General features: G+C 38.0%; 1 protein-coding gene across 2 annotated transcripts; it reads right to left on the reverse strand.

Annotated features, from left to right (window-relative positions):
• Positions 1-254: 254 nt before the first annotated feature.
• OPN4 (opsin 4) lies at positions 255-24,821 on the reverse strand. Of its 2 annotated transcripts, XM_010116984.2 has the most exons (12): positions 24,634-24,821; positions 17,318-17,460; positions 15,252-15,385; positions 13,895-14,098; positions 11,883-12,054; positions 10,821-10,985; positions 6,910-7,017; positions 5,601-5,781; positions 2,386-2,538; positions 1,787-1,855; positions 1,295-1,333; positions 255-446 (listed from the first exon to the last, which is right to left on the reverse strand). In XM_010116984.2, the coding sequence occupies exons 1-12, from the start codon at positions 24,658-24,660 to the stop codon at positions 255-257; spliced, it is 1,587 nt and encodes a 528-aa protein (XP_010115286.2). In that variant the 5' UTR covers positions 24,661-24,821. The 2 variants fall into 2 exon arrangements, with proteins under 2 accessions (XP_010115286.2, XP_086608199.1); XM_086752073.1 differs by lacking the exon at positions 1,295-1,333.
• Between the last annotated feature and the right edge of the window lie 950 nt (positions 24,822-25,771).

Consider the following 25,771-nt stretch of genomic DNA (forward strand, 5'->3'; position numbering starts at 1 on the left):
TGGAAGAAATTGTTTCATGAGCTGCATAAAGAAGAGATAAGAAAAACACAATGTGACTCAAATCAAGAAGTGAACTACTGGAAAGAGTTCTGACGCTGAAAACCTTACTCCCTTTGATTTTATCCTTGCTTGTCTTGTATTATGTCTTTGTAGGAGCATTTCGTAACAATGTAGGAAGTTTATTCTGGGTTCAGCTGTTCCATAGTTGTTCCAGAGGTATTGGCTAAGGTGATGTTCTGGCTTGCACCACTCACTCAGCTGTTTGACTTCTTGTTCTGCTTGTGGCTGTTGATCTTAGGGTACAAGAAACCAGAGTTGTATCGAGAAGGCAGCTCTACTCCTTGGATATTGCTGTATGTTATTGTAATGCTGGGTATCTGTGCTGCAGATGATCTGTTGTGAGACTCTCCTTTCCTTTTTCCAATGCCATTCAGGCTGTCACCTCTCTAAAGCATGCAACAATTTAAAAGAAATGGAAAACACAAACATCTACAAGGAGATCAGGTTACATAATCTATGAAAAATATCTTACATTTAGCTAAGCCGATCCCCACGACTAACTCAATACCAAACTTAAAGAATCGAGGAAAAAGTAAATGAACATTTTTTTAATGTTTCATTAGTAACTTACGAGGAAAAAAACCTGTTAAACAAGTTAGTGTACTAAGGCACAGACTCTGCATTTACTACTTGAGAGCTGGTCTACTTTGATGAAAGACCTGGCTAATGACAGCACATTTGGCTATGAATAAAAGTGTGGTGAATATGCTGAGACAGTCTATGAATTCAATGAGATAAGGAGTCCCTGCATAAAGAGGGACTGTTTAGATTCATTGGGGGAAGAGGTGATATAAAATGTAGTGATAACAGCATGGATAGTTTGAAGGGGGAAGCAAACTAGAGAATGAAGTGAAAACAAGAATTAAGGGAAATATTAATTAGCATTTTTTGACAATAGCAATGTTAGCTATCACTTGCACAGGACCAAAAAAATGAGAGTGTTAGGGTGAGGCTAGCAATAGCTCATAAGGATCGCTACTAACAATGCAGAGATAATTTAAGATGTTTATATTACATTGGAGTTAATACTGCAAAAATAAAACTGGCTTGTTTTCTCCTGTCAACTCTTTTCTCTTATTTCATCGTCTGTCAAGAATTAAGGCAAGTCAACTCACTTGTGGCAGATGTCAAAAAATTTTTCTCAGTATGCTATAGCTTTGTTACATGGAAGAAGAAATAGATACTAGCACAACATCTTACTGAATAGGTGATATGGCATGTTTCAAAAACTTACCTTGATTTCCTCCCAGTTGCATTTTTTAGATATTTGGTGCTACCCAAAACAGAGAACATTAAATAGGTAACAATGTCATTTTATACAGCAGTACTTGCCACAAGACTATGGCTGTCTCAGAGGTACAGCCGTCAGAATGGCTATCTCAGCTTACTGTGTGTATTATTCATACAAAGATGGCACAAAATTAATGCTTCCATGCTTGACTAAGGAAATCACAGACCTCATCAGGGGACCTACTGAATTCAAGAAAATATTCAAGTTCTTTGAAGAAGTTGGGCTTAAGGAGAACTCTGTAGTACATGTGTTCTCCTTCTGCTTGGTTTCAGCAATGATCTATCCTTTTTGGTCATGTTTTCTATGTTCTGCTAGGAGTATCTCATGATTTCTTAATACCAAAAAATAATTTGTGCTCAGAAACTGGGACTGTCATTAGTTTTTGTTCCCTTGGTTAGTTAGACCCATGCCAAATATTAAAATAATAAGTCTTACAGTAGGTGAAGCAGTGTACTCTGTGACATTCAATTCCACCATGGATATGTCATCAGCATCTACAGCTGTCTGAAAAATGAACACAGGTAAGAAAGACATAAATGATGTACAGGTATGTCACAATATTTTACATATGTGAAATGCAAAGTATACAAAAAGGAAAAAGGGCACAGCAGAAGACTTGCTGAAAACTAGCGATATGCTAAAGATAGCCTTGTTTTTTACCTCTTGCCATATGTATTCATTTGGTAGCAAGTGGCAAGACAACAGAAAGATTGACCAAGTAATTTGGACAGTGAAATACAAATATTACTGAATACACACTTAAAACCGAACACAAGACAACATACCATTCAGATCCTAAGTTTACTAAAACGGCACATTTGCTTGTCAGAAATGCAACAAAGACAGCTGAATGGAACCAGAGTGGAAATAAAAAGCTCATGACCTTTTACAGCCTCTAAGTCATTACTCATTGTGTTAACTCATAGGTTATCCCCATCTTCTTGGCAGGAACCTTCATGATTAATTAAGATAAATTGTGCAGATTTGTTAACCTACCAGTTGTCAGAGAATTTAGATATTATGCAGTCTATTACCTTCTCACAAATCCCAGAATCATGCCGCTTCAGTTTAGGTTTGGCTCTTATGTCAGTAGTTTGAGTTGTGTCTTTACCGGTTTCATAGGAAATCTGTTTGATAGCCAGTCTGGAGAACATACTGGGGCTATCAGTTTCTGTGTCAGTACAGCCCTAAAATGAATACAGCAAAAACAATCACACTAGGTTTCTTAGACTTCCGTCCAGTTTGCCCCATAAGAATCAGTTTTAGCTAGACAGAAATTGTAGAAGAGAGAGACAGCATATAAAAGATACTTCACAAGAGTTATGCCATGTATGATTTAATAAAATATTTTCTTATAAGAGGTACAAACAAAACTATCAAGTCTATGACGCTATAATTTTGGCTTTTTTTTTTTTACACAGAATGCACTGCAAAATTTCAAACAAAATAGTATTTTGTTATAGTCTATTGTTGAAAGTTCTCTGATGCACCTTGTAGCTCTGAGGAGACAGTGTTTCCATAGTAGTACCCAATTAGGAAGCACAGCTGTTTGCAGGAATTAGGGACAAAGTTTCCAAAGTGGCTTGGGTGGAAGCAGAAAGCAGAAATAAATAGAAGATATCTGGGGACTGCAGAATCAATGCTTTAGGAGCCTTGATTTTATGAACTTTGTTCCAATTAATGGGAAGACAAAAGAAAAAAAATAGACAAAAACCCCCAACCCACCAGAATTTCCTAGAAATCAAAAATTCTATTCCTTTTCCTCACTCTGTCAGACGTTTTACTACAAAGGAAGAATCACAGAATTTCATAGATCGTAATAAAAGAATGAAACAGCTAATGGGGTTGTGATGAGCAGCTTATGGCAAGCCAGCCTGTTTGCTCTTTGACAGTGTACCTTGCCTTAAAATGGGGTAACGTAACAGTGTGATATACTTTCTTAATTTTTTTTCATGCAGCAAGGGTTTTCCATAAGCAATCTGTGTGCTTTGGATGTAGCTTCCATTAGATAAGAGTATATAATTGCTTGAATAGACTCTGAGCAATTATTGATACTTTCAATATTTGATACTTTCAATTATTGATACTTTGATAAAATTTCCCCAGGGAAGAAAATAAAATTAAGAGGTGTAGAAAAACAAGAACTTTGGTGGAACTGGAGAAATTGGTCTGATGAGTCTGTTACTATTAAGAGAGAACTCCAGTTAGTGATGCTATACCGGGATTTTAATAGATAACGGATTGATTGCTCTAAGGAAGATGAGGATCATTTTTTTCTGTGTAACTTTGGGGAAGGATAAGGGGAACACAGAAGAAGGGGAAGGAAAAATCAATTTAATTTGGAACAGTGACAGTCGAGATTGTATTTTCAGAAGTAGCTTTCTAACTACTGATGATGCAATAATGAACATGAGTCTACAGAGTGAAATATCTCCAGACTGAAGTGTCTCCATGGAAGATTTTTTAGAAAAGCTTCAACAAAATATCCAGGAGGACAATCTAAAGATGTTTTCCTGCTGAAGTACAAGAGGTGGGGTAGGATGTTTTCTGGATCCCAGCATTTAAAAAAAAATGTGTACTGTGCTTCCCATTCCATGCATAGAGTGTATTAGCACCATTTGATTGACTTTTAAAATGGAAGCAACCTTATTTTCTGAACATCTGTTCCAGAGCTTGGCTCTTTTTCCATTGCAAAGAGCTAACTGGAAACTTGTTTCTTTAGAATTTTCCAAAGTGCAGAATATTTTTGCATCCACAAGAGTACAACAAAATTGCATAAAGATAGTTTAACAGCTTACAGCTTGGTGACTAGCCTTGACGTAAAATACATGGCAGCGTATGTACTGCTGTTTTGCATTGTGAGTGTATGTCTAGAAGTCTTATAGCTTAATTGAGCCACATATGGTGCAAAAAAACCCCAAAATAAATTATCAGTGAGCATCAAAGCAGGTTTTTTTTTTGTTGTTGTTGTAAAATTGAGCCCTTCTTTTTGCTCTATACTTCAGCTGAACTGATATTACTTACTAATAATTCTATGGTCAAATCAAATAGTTAAGGGAAACATATATTTGTGTCAAAAAATCTTGACTCTATTGTTGTTCTAAACAAGATCAAGACTTACTCAAGGCTTCTAGAAAATTCCAGACTGAAGCATGCCAATTGCTTGGAATTTTTTACTTTAAGTAATTTTTGTTCTCTATTCCACTGTTTTACCTCAAGTATTAAGAGTTGCTTTTCTAAGCAAAGAGAACTGTTGGATTGTTTCCATGGTTCCCGTTCTCCAGCACTGATAGTAGTACAAGAACACACAGTGTTACTGAAGGAGTCTGTTGGTTTTTTAAGAATCAGGATTCTCAATAAAATGTTCATTTTTAATTAGCCGGTTTTAAAACCTTCCACCTGAATGGTGACTACTAGCCAGAAGAATTTAATTTTGAATAGACTGAGAAGTCAAGAGACTATAGAATACAAAGAAATTGAAAGGTCATTGTTAAAAACAGCTCTCAGAATTCAACACTTGGTTGGATTAGATACTATGAAAAAGAATCACCAAGTAAATGATGGCTTTTCATATATTTGGAAATCTCATGTAAAACAATTACAGTAAACTAACTAATGTGCTTGGTTAGTTAGTTAGTAATGTAACTTCAGGTTGCAAGAGGGAGCCTAAGATGCCAAATATTTTCCCAGTTTCCAGCTGCTGTGCAAAACATTTGGTCTCTCTTAGATGGCAGAAGCAAGCTGTTGAGGTCTTCTGTGAGAATGATTCTGTAATGGATTTACTGATTTGTCTAAATCTGATTATTAATATGTTTACAAGTACAGCCTACTTCACTTTCAGAAAGCATTGTCTGTTTCATTACAACCTTGCTTTCACTAGAGAACTATTTAGTGACCAGCAGTTTCTTGTGTCCAGACTCCATATCTGTCAGACAAGTATGTTCTAGAAGTGTGATCAGACTTTCAAGTCTGCTTTGACTCTAAGCTTCCTTACTTTCTAAAATTCCTGTTGTTGTATCTTTCCTCTCTGCCTTCAGTGTCACAAACTATCAAGTGTACAAAGATTTACATTCTCCTTTTACACTTCAGCCTTCATCTTTTATTTCACTTTCTACCTCTACTTTTTTGTAACTTCTGTAATGAGCACCATAATGCATTTCATCTGAAGAAGGTACCACTTTGAAGGACACTGTATGAAAATTAGTTACTTTGCAGTTAAAAATGAATGTATGGGAAGTGTCTCCCTTACTGATTCACTGTCAGAGAGAGAAGACAGTCGCCTTTTTCCTTTCTGTGGCTCACTTATCTCAGAAGACTGGCTGGTTACGGTCGCTCGTCTGGAAGATGGATAACTGCTGAAAGACCGTGAGTCTTTAGGTGAAACTCTCAGCAGGGATCCAAGGCAAGGAACATATGTTGCAATGGCTGTTCTAGTGGATGAGAGGTAGAACCAGTCAGATTTTTTTCTGTTAGCACAAAAATTCAGTCATCATAAACAATACATTTATTCAGAGAGATGAACTAATGCTGCGTGGACTGGAAAATTACTGGATACAAAAAGAGTTTTCCAGATATCCAATATATCATACACAATCACCCTGCAAGATCACTTATTCACAGTGTTCTGCAGAACTCAAATTTATTGCTTGGCAGGGATAAGGGCATTAAAATATAACTCTTTGAACTGAAGGGAGCTATTAAAATGATGTTTTATCTGCTTTCAGCTTAATCAGGGGAAAAATAAAGCTCTGTCCCTTTAAACTGAACCTCGCAGAAGTACCACATAATGAATTATTTTAATCTTCCCCTAAGCAGCTATTCTAGCTGCCTGTTACACATCTATTTGCCAGCTATCTGTAGAGTTGTACAAAATGTGCAGTTATATTACAGTATTTTTTTCCTCATATGCTGCGTAAGGAAAATCTTTTGCCTAGCTTTCCTCTTCCTCCTGGCCTTCCCCACTTAGAAGTTCATGCCCACTTCTCTTTCCAGTTCCTCAGTAGGTCTTTGTAAGGGGTAAAACAACAGCATATATGTGGCTTTACTGCTGCCTGTCAGATCTCACAGCATGCATCTGAACTTGATATAGTAATGACCCTAGAAGTTACAACTCTGAAGAAATACTATCTGAAATAGGAAGCCTTGAAGAAAGGTGGGGAGAAGAGGTGGATTGACTTACTGAATTGCATCTCTCACTGGCTTGGTTAATTTAACAAACTGCTATTTGAAACACTGACAAATGTCTGCATCTCTCATGAAGATAGTTAAAAAAATTATGGTGCTTTCCTTTGAGGTGGGAAGGTCTCTAGCAGGTAATCTGTAAGTACAGAGCAGTATCCATAAACATCTCTAACTCCCATCTGCATAGTATTTTGTTCTAAGTACAAATTGCACTGACATTTATATGGCGTTCAGAAGTTTTCTTGGGGAGGGCAAGGATGTCTTGCAGAAGTAAAATGTGCAGGTGAAGCAGAGTTCAAGTACTAGTCCCAAAAGTGACATAGTTACTGTCTGATTTTCTTTGCTATATTAAACATAGCTTATAAGAGTGAACTTACCTGTATTTAGGGTGAGTGATGGCATAAATGATGGGGTTATGGATGACAGAAGCTTTGGCAATCACGGCTGGTATGGAGTTCATGAAGGGTGTTAGGACGTGGGAATACCTAGAGTAATGCAAAATGCATTATATATTTAATATTCAGTTCTATGTAGCCTATGCAGTTATACAAGAAAATGCTTTATTACTGCTCCAGAGAGAGTAAAAGGGGGAGTTCTGTATCCAGACAGTGAGAGAACAAATTTTACATCCCTTGCCTGTAAAGATCAACAGCAAGCTAATTGCATTTCTGAGAAACATTATTTTCTTGGGGCTTCTCTTGCAGCACTTCAGTACTATGAACACGGTGGTAATTCCCATGTTATTTACCCTAGGGACCAAGTCAGCCTTCAATAAGCGCACGTGCATTCGTCAGAGTATCTATCTGTTCCACACTCGGGAGATATACTTGCTGAGCAATGTGTCACTAAATAGGTGTGCAGCATGAGGCATTATAGAGAAAGATAACTAACAAATCTGTTTTCCTGTTCAAACTTTAATTTTTGCCTGGTCTGAGCTAAAAAGTGAAGGGGAAGTATTTTCAGGTGTCGTATATTACGCCTACATGTTACTGTGACCATGCATGCGTGCAGGTGATGTGACTCTAAAGGATAAAAGAATTACGACTGATGTCTATCTGCCATGCTGCTGTCAGCTGGTTAATGTTTTGAGAATAGCTTTAAGTAGCCCATAAGGTCTTGGTCAGAAGAAGATCAATAGAACAGCTCAGACCAAAATAACCATAACATTTCATAGGCAGTTTCTACCAGGCAAATTTTCCATAGACCTGAGTAAAGGCTATGAAGACCTCTTCCTGCAACCTCTTCCTGCATTGGTAGAAAGAGTTCTAAGTGAAATGGCCCAGTAAGTCAATCTGTCTTCCCATGGATAACAACCTTTCTTTATCACTGCTCTTCTTCCTGAGAAGACAGTCTAAGCTCCGTATTTCAATTAGCTTTGTATTCCTATAATATTGTGGGAGAAAATAGATTTTCTTCTTGATCCTCTCTCAGAAGGAGGTTTCTCATGTAAGTACTGCAAACAAACAATGAAGAGAATTGCATAAGTAGGTGGCAGCTCATCATCCTGGTGAAGAAATTTCTCATCATACTATTAGAATATTTAAGTTCTGTGATGAGGTGGAAATGGTTTGCCAGTGGTAATATAGGAATCATTTTGTCAGCTGCATGAATGTTGAGATGCCATTTCACCTCTAATTTCACCTCTTTCTCTGATAAGAATTGTCCAAGTAGCATGTTCTCCATATACAATTTTTAACATGGTTTCTCCTAATCATACTTCTAAAGCATTGGTTAGAGGTGTAATTCTTCACAGAGCCTGGAGAGCACACGACAGTATGACCTTGCTGGAATGGAAATTTTGACACTGAAATGAGAGAGTGCTTTGGTAAGACTGATAGAAAGTTCAGCTAACAGAAACAAACAGTGACAAAGGCTTTTGTTTAAGCTAACCAGTCCCAGAAAATACAACAATATTAGTGAGTTCAATATTCCCCATCCAAAATATTTTCTAACGGAATTAAGGTTCTTCCTTCATTTTGTGTATGTTGTTGCTCTGTCAGATGAGTTGTCTTTAGTCCAAGACTAGCCACAGACTCCCATGTCTGCCTCCCACATGTGGCATGCAGTGATTTTATCTGAGTTCATTGTAATAAAAGTCCACAGAAGGCCTCTGAGCTTGGTCTGTTAAGCTTTGAAAAATCTCAGAAGGGTTCCCTAAAAGTCATAGTTTAAAAATTTTAAAAAGCTGAATGAAGCTGCCTTGCTCAGAAGATGTCTTCATGATTCTCCCCCTCTACTCTGCTCTTGTGAGACCCTGCCTGGAGTACTATGTCTGGCTCTGGAGCCCCCAACATAAGAATGACATGAACTTGTTGGAGAGGGTCCAGAGGAGGCCACAAAGGTGATCAGAGGGCTGGAGCACCTCTCTTATGAGGACAGGCTGAGAGAGTTGGGGCTCTTCAGCTTGGAGAAGAGAAGGCTCCAGGAAGACCTTATAGCAGTCTTCCGATACCTAAAGGGGGCTTGTAAGAAAGATGGGCAGAAACTCTTTAGCGGGGCCTGCTGTGATGGGACAAAGGGTAATGGTTTTAAACTAGAAGGAGGTAGATTTAGACTACATATAAAAAAGAAATTTTTTTACAGTGAGAGTGGTGAAACACTGGCACAGGTTGCCCAGAGGGGTGGTTGATGCCCCATCACTGGAAACATTCAAGGCCAGGTTGGATGGGGCTCTGAGCAACCTGATCTGGTTGGAGATGTCCCTGCTCCTTGCAGGGGGCTTGGACTAGATGACCTTTAAAAGTCCCTTCCAACCCAAACTATTCTATGAGCAAAATTTGCAAAAGCCCATTTGTCACATACTGTAGAGTTATGAAACTGTCCATTTGTTCAGATTTTTGTCAGTGTGAGACATGGGTTGGAAGTCAAGTTCAGTTCCTAAAGTAGATGCTGAATCATATGGGACAGCCAGAGTTCTACATAGCTAAAATGCTTAGCATAAAGCATATACTACTTTTTTTTTTTTTTTTTTTTTGAGATATCTTAGAGCAAGTAGTGCTGCAAGGTAGCTGTGCTGCAAGGTAGCTGTGCGGTGTTTCTTTTGTCTGCTTGGTCTTCCTCTGTCTTTAACTGGTCATATATCACCAGTGGTGGGTGCCCAGTACCTATGTCCCCTTGTGACAGGAAATGGGACACTGAGACACACCCTAAGGATTTGTGTTTTTGAGTGAGGAACCTGTTTAACTTCATGCAGAAAATGTTTGCTGCTGCTTGGAATTGTCCCTCTGGATACAAAAGGAGAGAATCCTCTTCCCATAGCATTTTTTCATCTTAAGGATAAGATTTTAGAAGTGCTATGTTTAGGAAGCTGCCTGTTTGGGAAGAGGCCCTGTAGTGGCTTCTTCCTTACATGTGTAACAAAAATTACCCCTGCCTCTCAAAATACACTATCATAAGTAAACTTACTGTGTTTGTCAATTTTAGGAAGACCTACTTTTTATTTCTAACTTGAAAAATATAAATAGAAGTGTTTTGTACTGTCGTAGCAGTCTTCCACTTGAGGATTTGCAGCTGACAAGGCTTTCTAAAGCAGAGAGTCATAGCCATTTTACAAAGGCTGAACTGCAGTACAGGAAAATTCACATATTAACATGGGAGAAATATCTACATCGAGCCAAGGCATCCAGATTTCCAATCCGTTACTTGTACCTGGGTTGTATCAACTATAGTTTGGTGTCAAGCTATGTACAGACACTGTATTAATAGTATCATGCTTTTGTTGAATTACTGTATAAAATGCTGATGATTAAACAGATGAAGAACACGCTTAGATGGTGCATATTTACGATCTTCTATATGCAGCATCAAAATGCTCCCCAATGCAAGTATGTACTAATTTTGAACTTGCTTATACACGTAAGGAATTTCAGCAGTTTGATGCAACACAAGAAAATTAACAGACTTTTGTAAGTAAAAGAAGTGGAGAAAGAAAAGAGAATCAACCACTAGGTCGATCTTCTTGGGCCCTTTATTTGGCATTTTGGTGCTAAATAAAGTTCAGATAGTTCAAATATTCTACTATAGAGAATCTACATTCAGAAATCATCATCAGGGTAATGTTATGTTAACAGTAATAACCTTCCTGTTTTCTTTTACTTTTTTTTTTTTAAGTCAAACTAAGAAAAAATCATAGTCAGCATGTGCCTCATTTTTTAAATGTCACTCCTAAATATATGCATGTTTTGGATGCACTTCAGGCTTTAAGCTTGACAGGTAACTTTCATCTCTCTTACAGTTTCACACCTTTTACTTTCACTGAATATTCCATTGCTGATACATTCATAATTACCCAGCAAAAGCTACCAGAGCAACAACAGAGTATGGTGACCAGGAAATGACATAAAGCAAGATGACAATCAGTGCAATTTTGGCCATCTTCCACTCGTTCTTCATTCTCTGATACTGTTTCTGGAACTCTTTATTTCCATGTTTGCATCCAAATGTCTGAACAGACCTAGGGGAAATAAACATACAACAGCAAAAAAAAGGAGGTAGGAAATTGAGCAAATAGCTTCATAAAATGAGGCAACAGTTACTCATGTGCTAGTTTATGCTAAAATTCATACACTTTTAATATGTTAATGTATGTATGTGACCAGTCCTCCAAAATTCAATGCACTTTTGTTGCAGTAATCAATGGCAAAACTCAGATGTGCTTCAGTGAATAAAATAGTCCTATACCAGAACAATTTCCACATAAATCAGGTATTCAAGCCAATTGAACAAGCTGTATTAAATATAGTCAGAGAAGTCTTTGCTTCCCTAGGTCCCATTTTGGTACCTTACTCTTACTGAGTACTTCTGAGCTATGTGACTACATATGCTGTTACCTGCATGACAGATATCTACAGATCACAAATGTAGTGGCAGACATTGGCCTTTATTTTTACAACAATAGTTTTTGTTTCAGAGACTTGTGATTAAAAGTTTTACCTCTTTTTCACCCTTTGTCAAACATGGAATTTGTAGTATAATTCCGTCTATTTTTCTGTTGAATAGTTTTTGATACACTATTGTTAGATGTCTCTGATGTCCCCTTAGTATTTCTTTTGGTTGGTTAATTTCTGTAGTCTTTTCTCATCCTTTAGATTTCTTTTGCTGCTACTCAGACCCTTTTCTGTATCATTATACGATATACGGAACAGCTTGGGCTTAAATTTAGGAATGGCCTTTCTAAGGATCAGACTTTTTACTATGTTGACTACTGACAGAATTCTTGTTTGGTTTCCTCAGTCGTACATACAAATTAAAAGTGCAAAACTTCCCAATTTTCTTCTGTTAGTCTTCATTTTAAGAAAATAAGTAGTCACTTAAACAGAAGGATCAACACTTAAGACTGTTGGTTACTTACTTGTTGGCCTTCTTGATAGCCTCGAATATAAAGACATAGCTGTATATGATAGCAATCAAAGGAATGAAGAAGACAAAGCAGAAAAGCAGCATTGTGTAGGCACGGACTGATGGTGTGAAAGTCATGTAGTCCCAGGAACAGGAAGTCAGCAGACCTTCGGGAACGTATGCACCTAGACAGAAACACAGGAGAAGGCATAAACCATGAAGTTGTTCTTCTTCTGCGTGCAGAAATTAGAGAAAGATAGAATAACGTGGGATTTCTATTCTCTTAGAGGGAAAAAGAGGTTAAAAGGAGACATGATTCTTCATTTAAAGTACCTCTTTTAATTGTATTTTACTCTGTTGCCCTATTGTATTTATGTTTAGCAGTCTAAGCCTTCAGAAAACGGAATAATTTTGTTTCCATTCTTGAATACTGTTTAAAGCTCAACATAGTCAAAGGGCATCTCTGCAGATACTTCAGTGGGTCTTGAATCAGACCCATATTGCTTTTAAATTTCTCAATTTCCTGTCAACATGCTGTCTTCCCAAGGAGTGAAGTGAAACTGCTGTAGCTACCACTTTTTAAAGCTTGTGCAGGTGAGATAAATTTACTGTACAAAGGAAAGATATTTATTGTGCAGATCAAATTAATTTTGTCATGAAGTAAAGTTGGGTACAAGTAAAAAAAAAATACATACATAATATTCTGCCTGAAATAAAATATAATCTCCTTAAAGGAACTGCGTCAAACTGTTAAAAAATTGTCAACAGCAATGCCTTCTTACCTTTGTATCTTAATTTTCATTGTTTACAGTGATATTTTCTGTTAAACTCTTAAAAATGTGCTTAAAGATGTGCTCAGATGCATCTAATTATCATGAGAGTTAATACTGTGGGTACTATTAGAATCTAATTCCAGGATAACAACACCTTTCAAGCAATTATTCCTCCTTCTCCAATTAAGAATCTAGAATCTAAGACTATGTTGTCATTTTGTTGTTCTAACAGCTCGCATTCAACTAAAGGCTGCTTCTCCCAGTATTGCAGTCTGCCTGCTTTAACATGCTTCATGTTTTTGGGGGACCAGAATAACAATAACAAGACAATAACAAAAATCTGCTGAAATTCTACTCGGTAGCTGAGTTGGTTGCAGCATCCTTTGGGAAAATCAAACATTGCTATGTTCTCACCTCAGCTGAGCTGACACATTCTGTTCTGGAATTAGGGAGCACAAAAATGGGCTGGCGTTTTGAACGATGAATTCATGCTAACCTCCTCACTGAAACCGGTGACTCATAGGAAACAAGGTAATGGTAGTGAAGTGGATTCAAATGAGGAAGAATAACAAACTCTGTTTGTTACAAGTTGCAAGGATCAAGGTGCTGCACGCATGTTCCAATTTGCAGGCATAAAATTCACATTTACAAAAGCAAATTAGTTAGTTAGTACTAAATGGCATCTGTATTGGAAGCCTTAGTGAAGATACCAATGGCTGAGTGGAGAATGTGGCCAACACCTAGTGTAATTTGTCCATCCAGAACACAGTCAAGACTTACCGAAGATGTATTTGCACAAAATACTCAGACTGTATTCCTCTTTTATGTGAATACAGAAATTTAGATTGACACTACTATCTTACACAGCACCTTTAGGGAGGAAAAAGTAAACAGAAAAAAACCACAAATACATTTATTACACTTTTATATTGTTGAATTTGATTCAATGGAAATAGATATGGGATAATAGGCAGGCGCATCCTTCATAAATTTTGGCCTTGATTTTATCTACTGTTCTTTATTCAGTAAGTAATTAGCTTAAGGAAAATGCCATTGTCTTATAATATGCTGTAATACACACAGGATTCTTTTAATTAGACATTTTCAGTTTCAATATGCATTTTATGAGTTTTCTTCAAATTGATTTATTCAAGCCTAATGTGCAAGCCATTGATTCAGCCCTCTTCTATACCTCTAACTGGTTTTTAATCTAATGCTATGAGGGAAAAAAAACTTATTCCATTTCACTTACTCCATCCAAAGAAGGGCGGGAGGCTCCAAGCCAAAGAGTACAGCCAGACTCCTACCAGGATTATTAGGGCCTTCTTCTTAGATGTCACTCCAACAGAAGCCAGAGGTTTTGTGATGACAAAATATCTGTCCAAGGCAATCACCATCAAAGTGATCATAGATGTAATGCCAAAAAGAGCTCCGCAGAAGGCATACAGCTCACAGCCTTTCAATGAAGATGACAGAAGTAGCAGTGAAATTAATCTACCTATGCTAATTAATCTCTGGGAGAGTTCAAGTCTGTGTTTCTTCTGAACTAATATCTTCTGGAATTTGTAAAGCAATGGAACTTCAGTTTTCCTGCAGTTGTAATGCTATTTCAAAGCTGCTCTCTGTCTTGCTAATTACATTATCCATGGAGATAAACTTCAAAGATTTTGTTTGCTTGAATTGCTAGAGATAGTGATACTTAACATATTTTCTCTCATTGATTTCTGATGTTTTTAGTGGGATCATTTCAGCTATCCATTAATGCGTAATTTAACTCCAGCTTTACTGCAGCTCCTATAGAAAGAGCTGTTTTGCTTAACAATGAGTTATAGCTACTTTGATATCGGGGAACCATTTATATCTCAAGGTCAGCGTAACTGGAGTAAATATGCAGATTATGAATATATTAATGAGTGATTTTAGTTATTCAAACAACCTAATGATTAGAAGCAGGAGTTTAGTTTTTTTTTTTTTATATTTTAACATATATGCAATTGAACAATTAATGGAACTAAAAAAAAATGTGCTTTTGGTCATCAGAGATCAATACAGCAATATTACTTCTCTGACCTTCCGCTCTGTCAATACCTGTTCAAGAAGCAAAGACTAGTCTTTCTTTTCCTGCAGTTATAGAGGAAGAATGAAAGCACCTTCATTACACATTTTCTTACTGAACAGGAAATATTCAGTTAATATTTCTGTTGTCAAAACTCACTTTTGCCAGGCTTTCTTGCCTCACTTTGGCAGGTGCAAGTCCCAGAGAGCTATTAAGCAGATGTGTTGGAGAGTGGGGCTTCACTATCATAGGACTCTGCCAGTAACTAAGTTATGAGATGATTGAGGAAGAATGCCAGCAAGAATATTAGTCCTGTGCCTTAGATTGCTGGTGTCGCCTTTATATCTCATATATGTAATTTTTCTCTCCATGGTAGGAACCCATTTATTGCATACAGACAAAAACATTCAAAAAAACATTTGTGTCAACATGGAAACAATGTCAAGAAATGTTCTCAACATTGCAAGGGTACCTGTGGATAAGGAAATAGTAGATTAACTGCCACTATGGTAAGAACATACTTAGTGATTTCTTAGAAAGAATATATACAAACCTTTCTCACCAAAAATCCAGCGTTTGTGGAGGCTGTTGGTGAAAAAAACTGGAGACTGTGTGATGGACATCAGGAAGTCACTAACAGCTAGATTGATGATGAAAACGTTGGCTGGAGTTTGAAGGCTCCTACTCCTACAAAGATCAGAAGGAATGTTTCTAAACACTGCTGCACTGTTAATTATGTTGTTGCTCTTTCCTGTGAGCCTTGGCAGCTTCACAAATGGCAGGGCACACTACATAGCAAGCTAGAGCAGAGTGCTTCTCATTTCCCTCACAAGAGAACATAAGCAAGGCTCGGTTTTACACATTTATACTCCTGTGCACTTTAGAGGATTGTTTTGATAACCGGCTCAGTGATGGGGATAAATCATACTGTTCTTTAAATATTCTGACCCAGTGCACTCCATGTCCAAGATTAAGAGGAAATTGAAGTTGCTGTGTTCTATGGATTTGCTGGATCTGGGTCATGTTAAGCGGGGGGGGGGGGGCGGGGGCGGGGGCGGGGGGGGAAGAGCACATTTTCCACTGCTGATAAGATCAACAGTGATTTCCAAATACAGGGATTAAGCAAGCTCACTATGTACTACATGAAGCATTTCGGTTTACATCAGTTCTTCTCTATGACACTCGTCTCCCTGGCCCAGACACTGACTTTAAAGAGAGCAATAGCTAGCCTCCAGTGCAACCTGCCTACGTTATTCATAGTATTATAGTACAGTGTTTTAAAGGATACACATAAAAGCTCAACTGAGAGCTCCTTAGTTTGGGGCTCAGTGTAACTTTGTAGCTCCTTTCTCAAATTTTCAGTCTTAGACACAATTGAAAAATAACAGAATAAATGATGATTTCTTTCCAGTGATCAATCACTAGGACTACTGTCCCCTATGTGTCAATTTAGGAATAGGGATATATTATTAGTAGACGCTTATGGGCTGCTTTTATTTGTTCAGTAGTCTGCAAAGTTACTGAACGTATTTCTGTTTCAGGCAGCTGGCTATCTTGCAGTTTGTCATTATTTGAGACTGCTTTGTAGGCACCTGATGTGTTCTTCAAACTTCTGATATACTTTTTACTTTGCTATGTCTTCATAACATCTTCAGATGAAGACAAGCTGTGTCCTTCAAGTGGAACTGCAGCTGCCATGACTGCATTTCCTGTGTGGGACCAGCCAAACAGCTAAGCTAGCTCAAGTACTTCATCCTGACATAACTGGTCTGTATGCCAACACCTTTTCTGTTCTTAAGGCCATATCATTCACACTCAAGTGCTGGTATCTACTCTGAATGCCCATACTGAAACCTACTGTTTAATGCACTGCATAAATGTAAGCTCGAGACCCAGACTACTTCCATCCACACTCCAGTGATTTAAGTTAACACAGCAAAATTATCATATAATTGCTATTATTTTGGTTTATTACAGTAGTGCCTAAAGACCAGTCATGAAGTAAAAGCTCATTGGTGTGGACATCATGCCAATATTCTGCCTCAGTATGACAAAACAGAAACAGGATGAGTGAACAGAAACGGTGAAAATATCGCACTGTTGTCAGCGATCCAATTTCCTTCAAATATAAAAGTTGGAATGTGGCCTTAGTTAAAAGCAAATAAGCCAAGTGTTAGAAAATGTGAAAACAAGAGACATGGCCAGTAAGGAACAGAGGGGGAAAAGAAGGTGAGTAGTAATCAGCAAGAGGAAGGAAACATCTAAAATAAGATATATGGGAGACACAGGTGCAAAACATCCCATCAGTCCAGTGCAGACACAGTTCAGCCAGTAGGAGAAAATTCACTGGAAGGTTTCTGCTTTTCTGGTTTTTGGCATATCTGGGTGACTCTTTGCAATTTTGCTAACAATTTTGCTATGGCTGTAGTTAATGGGATGAAGTCAGAGGGAAATGGCAGGTTGCCACTTTTTTTTTCCTACAGCAATGTCTCTTGGTACATTCTACTATGTACGCATACTAGGCTGATAGTTTGCCTGTGCTGCATTGGCAGAGCACAGTCAAGGTACTGTTAATGTTCATAAGTTTGAGTATTTAAAAAAAATCCAAAAGAAAGATACCTGCAGAAAGCATAGATGACCAGGAAATTACCCAGAGTCCCTGTGATCCCCACTATAAGAATGACTACTCCAATTGTATAATGGGCATGGTCTGGGACATCCACTGTAGGAAAGGCACCAGGAACATCTTGCACTGGCATCTTCTGTAGAGTAAACAAGAGGTCATAGGTATATTGTCAGACTTCAGTGAATAAGCTGGCATGTGCTTCTCTAGAACAGGAAATAGTCAAGAATGCAAAAAGACAGCAAGAAAAAAAAATCAGAATAAGCTAACTGCTTTCAAATTACATTTACTGTTGATCATCTTCAGGGGTTAAATATGCCATCATATTTAAAGGCATATTTAAAGGGACAAAGGGCAGTTTATATGTTTATTATTGATTTAGAATTTTGGTTAAAAAAGCAATCTATTCTCACTCAAGAGAAAGGTAAGGATATAGAACAGAAAGAGACAGAAAGGGACCCTTTTTGTTGCATCTGACATCAAGTAATGCAGTACTTAACAAAAGTAAGTTTTCTATTGTTTTCATTTCAGGGAAGTTTCTGTATCTTTGAAGTATGATTTCTGTTGTCCTCTGACACCACTGGCTAGACTTCTCTAACTAAATAGAAATTATCTTCTAGGGAAGATCATATGCATTTATTCCTTTAGTAGGATGGCTATTTAATTTCTCCCACTGAATAACACTGAATTGCGAGCTTCCCTCAAGACTTAGTTACCAAAAGCCTGGCAGGATTTTGGAAACTGAATCAAGGATCAGAAAAACGAAACCACAAATACTTTATACCTTATGTCTGATTTCCATACCAGTTCTGTTTTTGCTCTGCACTGATTGAAGGTATTTTGCTCTCTGTGAAGTATGTGATAAAGCACTTGATGAAAGCATTTGCATCTTAATCAACTAGTAGCTCATAGCAAAATTCAGTAGCCAAGTCTGAAGACTACAGCGTTTTAAATAATAATTTAAAAACACGTTTTAGTTAAGTATCAGGAGCCACACACACATTTTAGGCCAAGTGACCCCAGATTATTAACGAAGCAAACAATAAGGCTGCGCCCAGGAAACAGGATGACTTGGAAGAAACTGAAGAGGAGAGAACAGCTGTTCTCTCAGACATCACCGTTCTGCTGCCTTTTGATAGAAGGTCAGCCAAAGGAGGCTTGAACACTCACCTCTGTGCAACTGCCACTGTCCAAAACGTGTCTTGGCATCAGCTCCAACCAGCTAATGTAGTCATGAAAAATAAGAAGCCCCATCTTCACTCATCTGCATGGACAGATCCTGTCTCCGTAGCCAGGCTTTTCTCATCAAGCGTGGCACTCTCTCTGGAATGGCATGCCATGACCACTGCTTAGAGCTCAAGCCTGCAAGCTGCAGCCAATGGCATTCCTCAGCTACTGAGCTACAAGAATTACATCAGGGTTGAGAAAAGCCCAGGAAATATTTTGGATTGTTTGTAGCCTGCTTACTGTGAATACTGTGAACCTGTCTGTGGCCTAGGATCCAGGACAAGGGAATTGCCGGTACCAAGGTCTGTGCCTGTACCAAGCTTAAATAATATTATGAGGCTGGATATGTTCCTTCTAATCACCAGTACTCGCAGGTGGTGGTACAGCTGTCATATACAGTCAGTCCTTCTCAGGAAAAGGAAGGTTACCGGTAGGAAAGGAAGAAAGCGTTTAGAGACAGGTAGGAAGTTATCACTTTTATGCTACAGTTTTCTTAGTAACTGGCATTCACAGTTGGAGTGCAACTCAGAAGTGCCTTTGACAACACCCCAGCTATCAAAGGAAATTGGTATTTTCAAATAATAGAGGGAGACATTCCTTGTGAATACATCTTTGAGACTGGGCTGAAGTTTTTAGAGACAGTGCGTATTTAAAAATCAGTGTGCCAGTAGCAAGAGGTGAACCCCAGGGGTGTCTGGAGTTCTGGAAGAGAGTGTCTTTGCTTGTGGGCTGAAGATCTGCCCACAGCAATCCTCAACAAGTAGAGCACGCTCCCTGGGTTTCCACATTAGCAGCAGTGAAATGTTGGTCAAATACTCTGATCTTAGAGAGAGGAAATGTAGCTCTGGCTGTTATTATAATTGGAGCAAAATGTTAAGGTTGATACACTAAGTGAATGACAGTATCGTGACGTTTAATGTTCAGGTTCCTGCAGAAAAAGTGTAAGTTGACATAACATCATCAATGGGGATCTTGCCTAGGTAGAAATGGCTGGTTTTAACAAACTGCCAGTAAAATAACAAGAAATTCCCATACTAATAGCAAGTAAGGAGGGAGACTCCAAGATAAAACTGTTTTAAATAAATGAGATGGGGCGTTCTTTGGTTTGGATTTGTTTTGTGGTTTGTTTTTTTTTTTTTTCTCTTTAGACTTGTGGCTAGAACATTTTTTAACTGCTGTTCTACAGAGGGTTAATTATGATTATTAATGGAATGGAGATTTCTGATGTTTTTCCCTGTAGCTATCCATTTAATCAGAACTGGATCAAGGAAACAGAAATGAAGCAACTAAAGGAGCTTGTTTTGGCTACAAAGAACAGATTAAAATTGCTTTAATTTGAATTAAATTTGTGGAGGACGAAGGACAAGGAAAAATTTAAAGGAGAAATATAAATACACAGAGAAATCACAAGAGAGGAAAGGTTATTTAAGGGACAGGAGAAGACTTCAAAATTACTTTTTCAGGAATGAAACAAGTTCAGAGTCAATAAAAATGTCAAGTGTGAAAAAAGGAATAATATTTATATTGGAGCAATGATAGGACACAAATAATGCTAAATATATTGGCAAAGAAAATGTCTGTGGCAAAGAGGAATAAATTCACATTTTAGTGTGGACTTCCTGTAGGCCTGGGATTTTAGCACAGGATCTGGCTCTGGCCACTCTAAGAGGAAAAAGTCAATTATTAGTAAAGTAATTTCACTGTTTTTATTGGAAGTACAGATCTAATTCAAAGCTTCTTTACGTCAAAGAAAGGTACTAGTTGACTGACAAGACATTAGATGAGGAGTAAGCACGCCAAATTCATCAATAAATTGCATACATACAGCTTCCTTTCTAGAAGACAAAAACAGGTGCCTGTATCAAATTCAGCTCTACATCTTCTAAGGAAATTGTAAGTCAAAAAAAAAAAAAAAAAGAACAGGGAGAAAAAGATAAAGCTTGAGGAAATCAGGTCAGCAGGATAATAAAGAAATCAGACAACTCCCAAAGCTTCTCTCTATTCTGGTTCTCTGGCGGATTAGCCTTGTTTAGTCTTCTGTTGTCACCCGCTGGTATGAGTACTTGGTTGGCAGGTGAGAATAAAAATCACATTGTTGCAATCCCCACTGTAGCAATTGTCCTTTGAGAATACTCTGAACAACTATTTCAGTTGCATTGATAATACATAGCATTGTTGCCTTGCATATTTTTCTGTTCAGCCTACGTCTCGTAAGGAAGATAAGAAAAATGAACAGGCAAAACCAGCACTGAATTATTTCTCTTCCAAGTGATACAACAACAGTTTATTTAATGGAATGTGGTTCAAAACATCACCAAATCCATAAAGAAACTGAACCGGAAGCTAAGAGGTTGGACATTTTCCAGTGGATGGACAATGGACTACAGCTTTCTTGAGTCAACAAATAAAAGATGCTTGTACCTCAGGCTCTGGACCACTGGGTGCCAGTATACCCCCAGGCCTAGTATACTGTTCCTGGCTTAGATCGGTATTAATTCCGTAGGAAACAATTCATTGGGAAGCACCAGCTTCCTGACAGTTAGTCAATATAAATACTGCACATTTCTCAAGCAAGCGAACAAAATGGTCATGGAAGCTGTGGAGGACATCAAGATAATAACTGTAATGTAACAAAATTTCTTCACAGTAAATACTGAGGGTCAGATGGAGAACATAAGTATATATAAAAAAAAATAATAATATTATTTATTTACACTACAGTTTGCAGAATCAGATGGATAATTTTGGTGTGGTAAGGAACTTTGGAAGTGCCCCACTGATTCAGACCAGCATTCCTGACAAAACACTAGCCTACCTTTAGCCATGACTGGGTGTTTCACAGAGCTGCGAAACACGCATAATGAACAGTGATGTGGGAATTTCATTTTCAGTACAGAGTCTTAGCAGTTGGTTTGTACCCTAAAACAGGGTTATTATCCCTTTGAAAGGATAATCATAGTGGAGGATATTTTTATCCTCCATATATAGGTGTAATCCTTTTCTAAATCCTACTCTATCATTTGCCTCAATAGAGTCTGTGGCAGTAAGTTATGAAGTTGCTCTGCATTAGTGTATTTCCTTCCAGCACGTTTAAGTGTGTCCTTGTGGAGACACTAGAATACAGGGAAGCAGCTAGGTTTAATGCAGTCTGCCTTCTTAAAATGCTCATTGTTCTCCCTAAAGGAACGCTTGTCTATTGCCTACAACAAAACAGCTACACCAGAACTGACCATGTTTTCAGTTATTCTTCAGGAAACTTGACTGAGACTTACAAACGTGAGATGCTTTTGGGAGTTTGGAGAAAAGGAAATGTTTGATCTAAATTGTTGCTGTTCTGGCTTTGTCCATGGAGGCTGCAGCACAACATGGAGCCTCGTTGTTCTATATTTATGGCCTGCTGCCACAGCTGGTTACAAGAGAGGCAGAATTCTCTCTGGAGGGCCAATCTGAGGAGCCAGCCTGTTTCTTCGGAAAGAGGCAGCGCACAGTCCCTTCTGCTAAGGCTTGGTGGAAGCAGAGAAAGGGTAAAAATGAATCAGCCACAGAGAACATCATTGTAGGGCAGAATTTGTATTTCACCATGAAGTTTGTCGAGACCCTGCAAGACACTGTTCTGAAGAGAGTTAGAAGGATAAAGGAATTCCTTTGCAGTCCAGCGCAAAAACACGATTCCTAAGTGATTTGCCCAGGTTAGAACAAAGTCCAGATCAGGTACCTGTATCTGTTCTGTCTTGGGAATTGGTTTATTATACACATTTTCCTAAAGAGAAGGTTTTCTAAATAGTTATTTCATAATTGATTAAAAAAAAAAAACCAAACCAACCAAAGCAGCTCACCTCTGAATAACTAGTAGAAGACATACTATTTCTGAAAGTCCAGCCCTTTCCCCTGCCACACATAGCATGAGAAAAATATTTTTGTATAAATGAAAAAAGGACAACGTGCAAAGAACACAGTTCAACTGTTACTGGGGAGAAAAAAATCTATTCTTTTTCAGAGTAAGAAAAAAAATCGTATCACCTAATTACTATTCACTTTGAGATGTTCGATTACCGAATTCCTACTAAAGCTAACAATGGTAGGAACAAGGCCATGCACATAAAAACTCATACTGAACAAAAGCCATAATTGATATAGCCTACTCCTCACATTCTCGCAATGGCAAGAGTATAAAGCAAGGTTTAGTTTATACCTATAGTGAAAGAAGAAATCCTTTTGAGGTCATTTGGGGATTTGAACAGTCCCACATTGACTTTGGCAATGTATCAGGTTTCTTTGCTCTTAATTTTGCTACAAACATGGGTAATGAAGCTGCTTATTTACACAGTATGACTTACACAACCAATGGCAGTGTTAGGCCTTTTACATTACAACAAATCATATATTTTAGAAAAATTATCAGGAGAGAAATACTGTAATTTCCTAGGGTTTCTAGGTGCAGTGTTTGTACTGCCTACCTAAAAGAGGCCTCAAACAACTGATAGCACTTATTTTTCTTCACAGTTCCTTGCTCTGATTTCTCAGCTTGCCTCTGTAGGCACTTGCTCTATGATGACAGGCAGCACAAAGAGGAGTGTAATCCCGCCTCAATTATGGTTTCAGCAGGGTGACGCCAACTGCTAAGCCCTCTTTCCAGTAGGCAGCAGGGCTTTCCATGGATGATATTTGTCCTGTTGAGCAATTTGGATAGCAGATTTTTGTATCCTGCCTTCCGGATTTAATTTCAACCACAAGCAGCACATATTGCTTTCAGTCCTGAAACACTTTTAAACCAATCTTTGTGTCAAATTAAAATGCAAAAGTTTGAAAATACAGTCACTGACCTAGGGAGAGGAAACAGACAGCTAACTACTTTGTTCAGCAGAATAAGGAAAAAATCCCTTTTTAATTTTCCTAGGTAAATCACTGTCCCCAGCATCCTCTTCCATTTTGCCATGTGCTTTCCAGTTCCCCTTCTCCCTCCCTGCTATGTTCTGCTATCCTCTTTCGTATGTTATCCATCTAATTTAGCTTGTAAGCGCCTTGGCTCAGGACACTTCTGTGTTTATTTTGCTGTAATACACTGCACACATCCAGGTTTATTAAAAACTTAAATAAACGGACTGCATTTTTACCATGCAAATAATAAAATATTTACTGGTCCATTGTTATAAATTAGGCTCAAACTTAAAGACCCAATCCAGTATCTTATATGCATAAAAACTTTTGGAGTATTTGAAACTTGCAAACAATTTTAAAGTGTCCGCTGTGTTATGTGGGCCATGCCAAAATACCTGGTATGACCACATCAAGATTTTAAGTTGAGTTTCAGATTTTTTAAAACTTTAAAAATCGTCTCAGGTCATTTTTTTTTTTTATTCTTTACTTTTACACAGGCTTTCATATAAACAGCAGACAAACAAAGCTTTGTAGTCCAAATAGCATACCAAGATACACAACCAGGAAGAGGACATCCTTACTCCTTTGGTTTGTGCTTGTGGGGCAGGTTGGAGAATATTTTTACTATGCCCAAATAAATTCCATCCTGAAGTATCATCATAACAGATTCTCACCTTCACACTTCTAAGGAAATTTTCTTTCTCTTTAGTATTTAACAACTGGGAAAGAGCTTTGATAGAACTTACCTGTGAAAACATTCTGAACAGCTCTCTCGGGTAACTGCAAACAACAACTCTTTCACATTTACATAAGCATTCCACTGCACTTACAGACTATTACAGAAGTGATGAGGATTTCCATCTTAAATAATAACACAAGGGAGCATTGTGTTTGAACTGCTAAACTGCTGTTTAATGCGCAAGAACATGTTGTTTTGATAGTTTGCAACATATTTGGTGTACTTTGCCATTAGACATTCCTCCCTGTCTTCTACCCATGCAACTGCTGAAAAACACTACTTCTAGAGTCCTTTCAGCAGTAAATAAATAGTTAAAGGAATAAAAAGAAGATTTTAAAGTTTTCATTATGTTGTTCATTACAGCGTTAAATGTGTACACGCACTTTAAATGGCCATTTACAGTTCTATAAATGCCAGCTTTGCCAGCAGAGCTACTTGCTACAGCTTTTAGTGACAGAAAACACTTACTGTTGGGGTTCTAAGAGGCAGGTCCATCAGTGTGTAGGCATTGGCTTCCAAGTCATTCCATGCATTGAAGGACTCCGCAATTTTGGTGCTGTTGGGGTCCTCAGAGGGACAAGAGATCCCCTTTTGAATGGGCTGATTATTCAGGTGAACAAAATCTAAGTAAAAACAAAGAAAGAAAAGCTCTCCTCTGAATTGAAGTCAGCCAGTTTACCTTTTTGTGTATGTGTAAAGCAGATTGTCAGATTCTCTGGAATAATGTGAGATCCAATGCAGAGTTCCTCACTAGAGCTTCAGTTTGCTTCACTCCATCTTCAGCTTAGCAAAGGGCAGCAGCAGCGGCTTCCATATAAATACAGGAGGCGGCAGGATCCGCACATGCCCAGTTTGAAGCTTGTTCCATCCAGATTCCAGCTTCACTTTAATGACAGTATAAAACTGATGCTCACTTAGAAGTGCTGTTATATTTTTGCCTTTGACAGACTTATGTCTGCATTTTAATGCTATGTCCACATTATCCCTGTATGAAGACAAAGAAGTTAAAAGGGTGACTTTACTGTCTTAAATATTAGACCTTACTGTTCACTTTCACTCTGTTGGTGAATTAGTTTTTTGTAGTCTGCTTTTAAAGAAGATGCAAGTGTACAGTTCTGCTGAAATTGTCTGAACTGAAATAGATTCTGATATTCAACAATGTGCTTGTGTGCACTTCTGTCTTGTAGAATTTAGGTCATGGTTATTTGTTGGTCCACTTCTAAAAATAAACAACAAAAAAAACCCAGGGATAAAATACACTGACATCATCCTTTTCTGCTCTTCAGTTAAGAACAACAACAAAAAAGCACACAAATACCTTAGGCAGAGAACAGCAAATAACGGCTTGTTTCAAGAGTTGTCTGCTTTCTTTTTCAGTTGTGTTTCGTTAGGACGTACGTGAGCAGATTCTTATTCACACAAATCTTCCTTTATGTTACACTGTGCAGAGAGAGGTGAATTGCTGTATTCCCAGTTGAAGGCTGGTTTTCACTGTGGTTTAATTGCGGTTTTATTGCAATAGAGAATTAGGCACAGAGCGTGAAAAAGGTGTTCTAGCAGATACTGCAGCCTGAATATCACAGAGTTTAGGCCTTTCACCCACTGT

Source organism: Chlamydotis macqueenii, chromosome 7 (genome assembly GCF_036417535.1).
Source record: "Chlamydotis macqueenii isolate bChlMac1 chromosome 7, bChlMac1.mat, whole genome shotgun sequence".
In the NCBI taxonomy this organism is placed as follows: Eukaryota; Metazoa; Chordata; class Aves; order Otidiformes; family Otididae; genus Chlamydotis; species Chlamydotis macqueenii.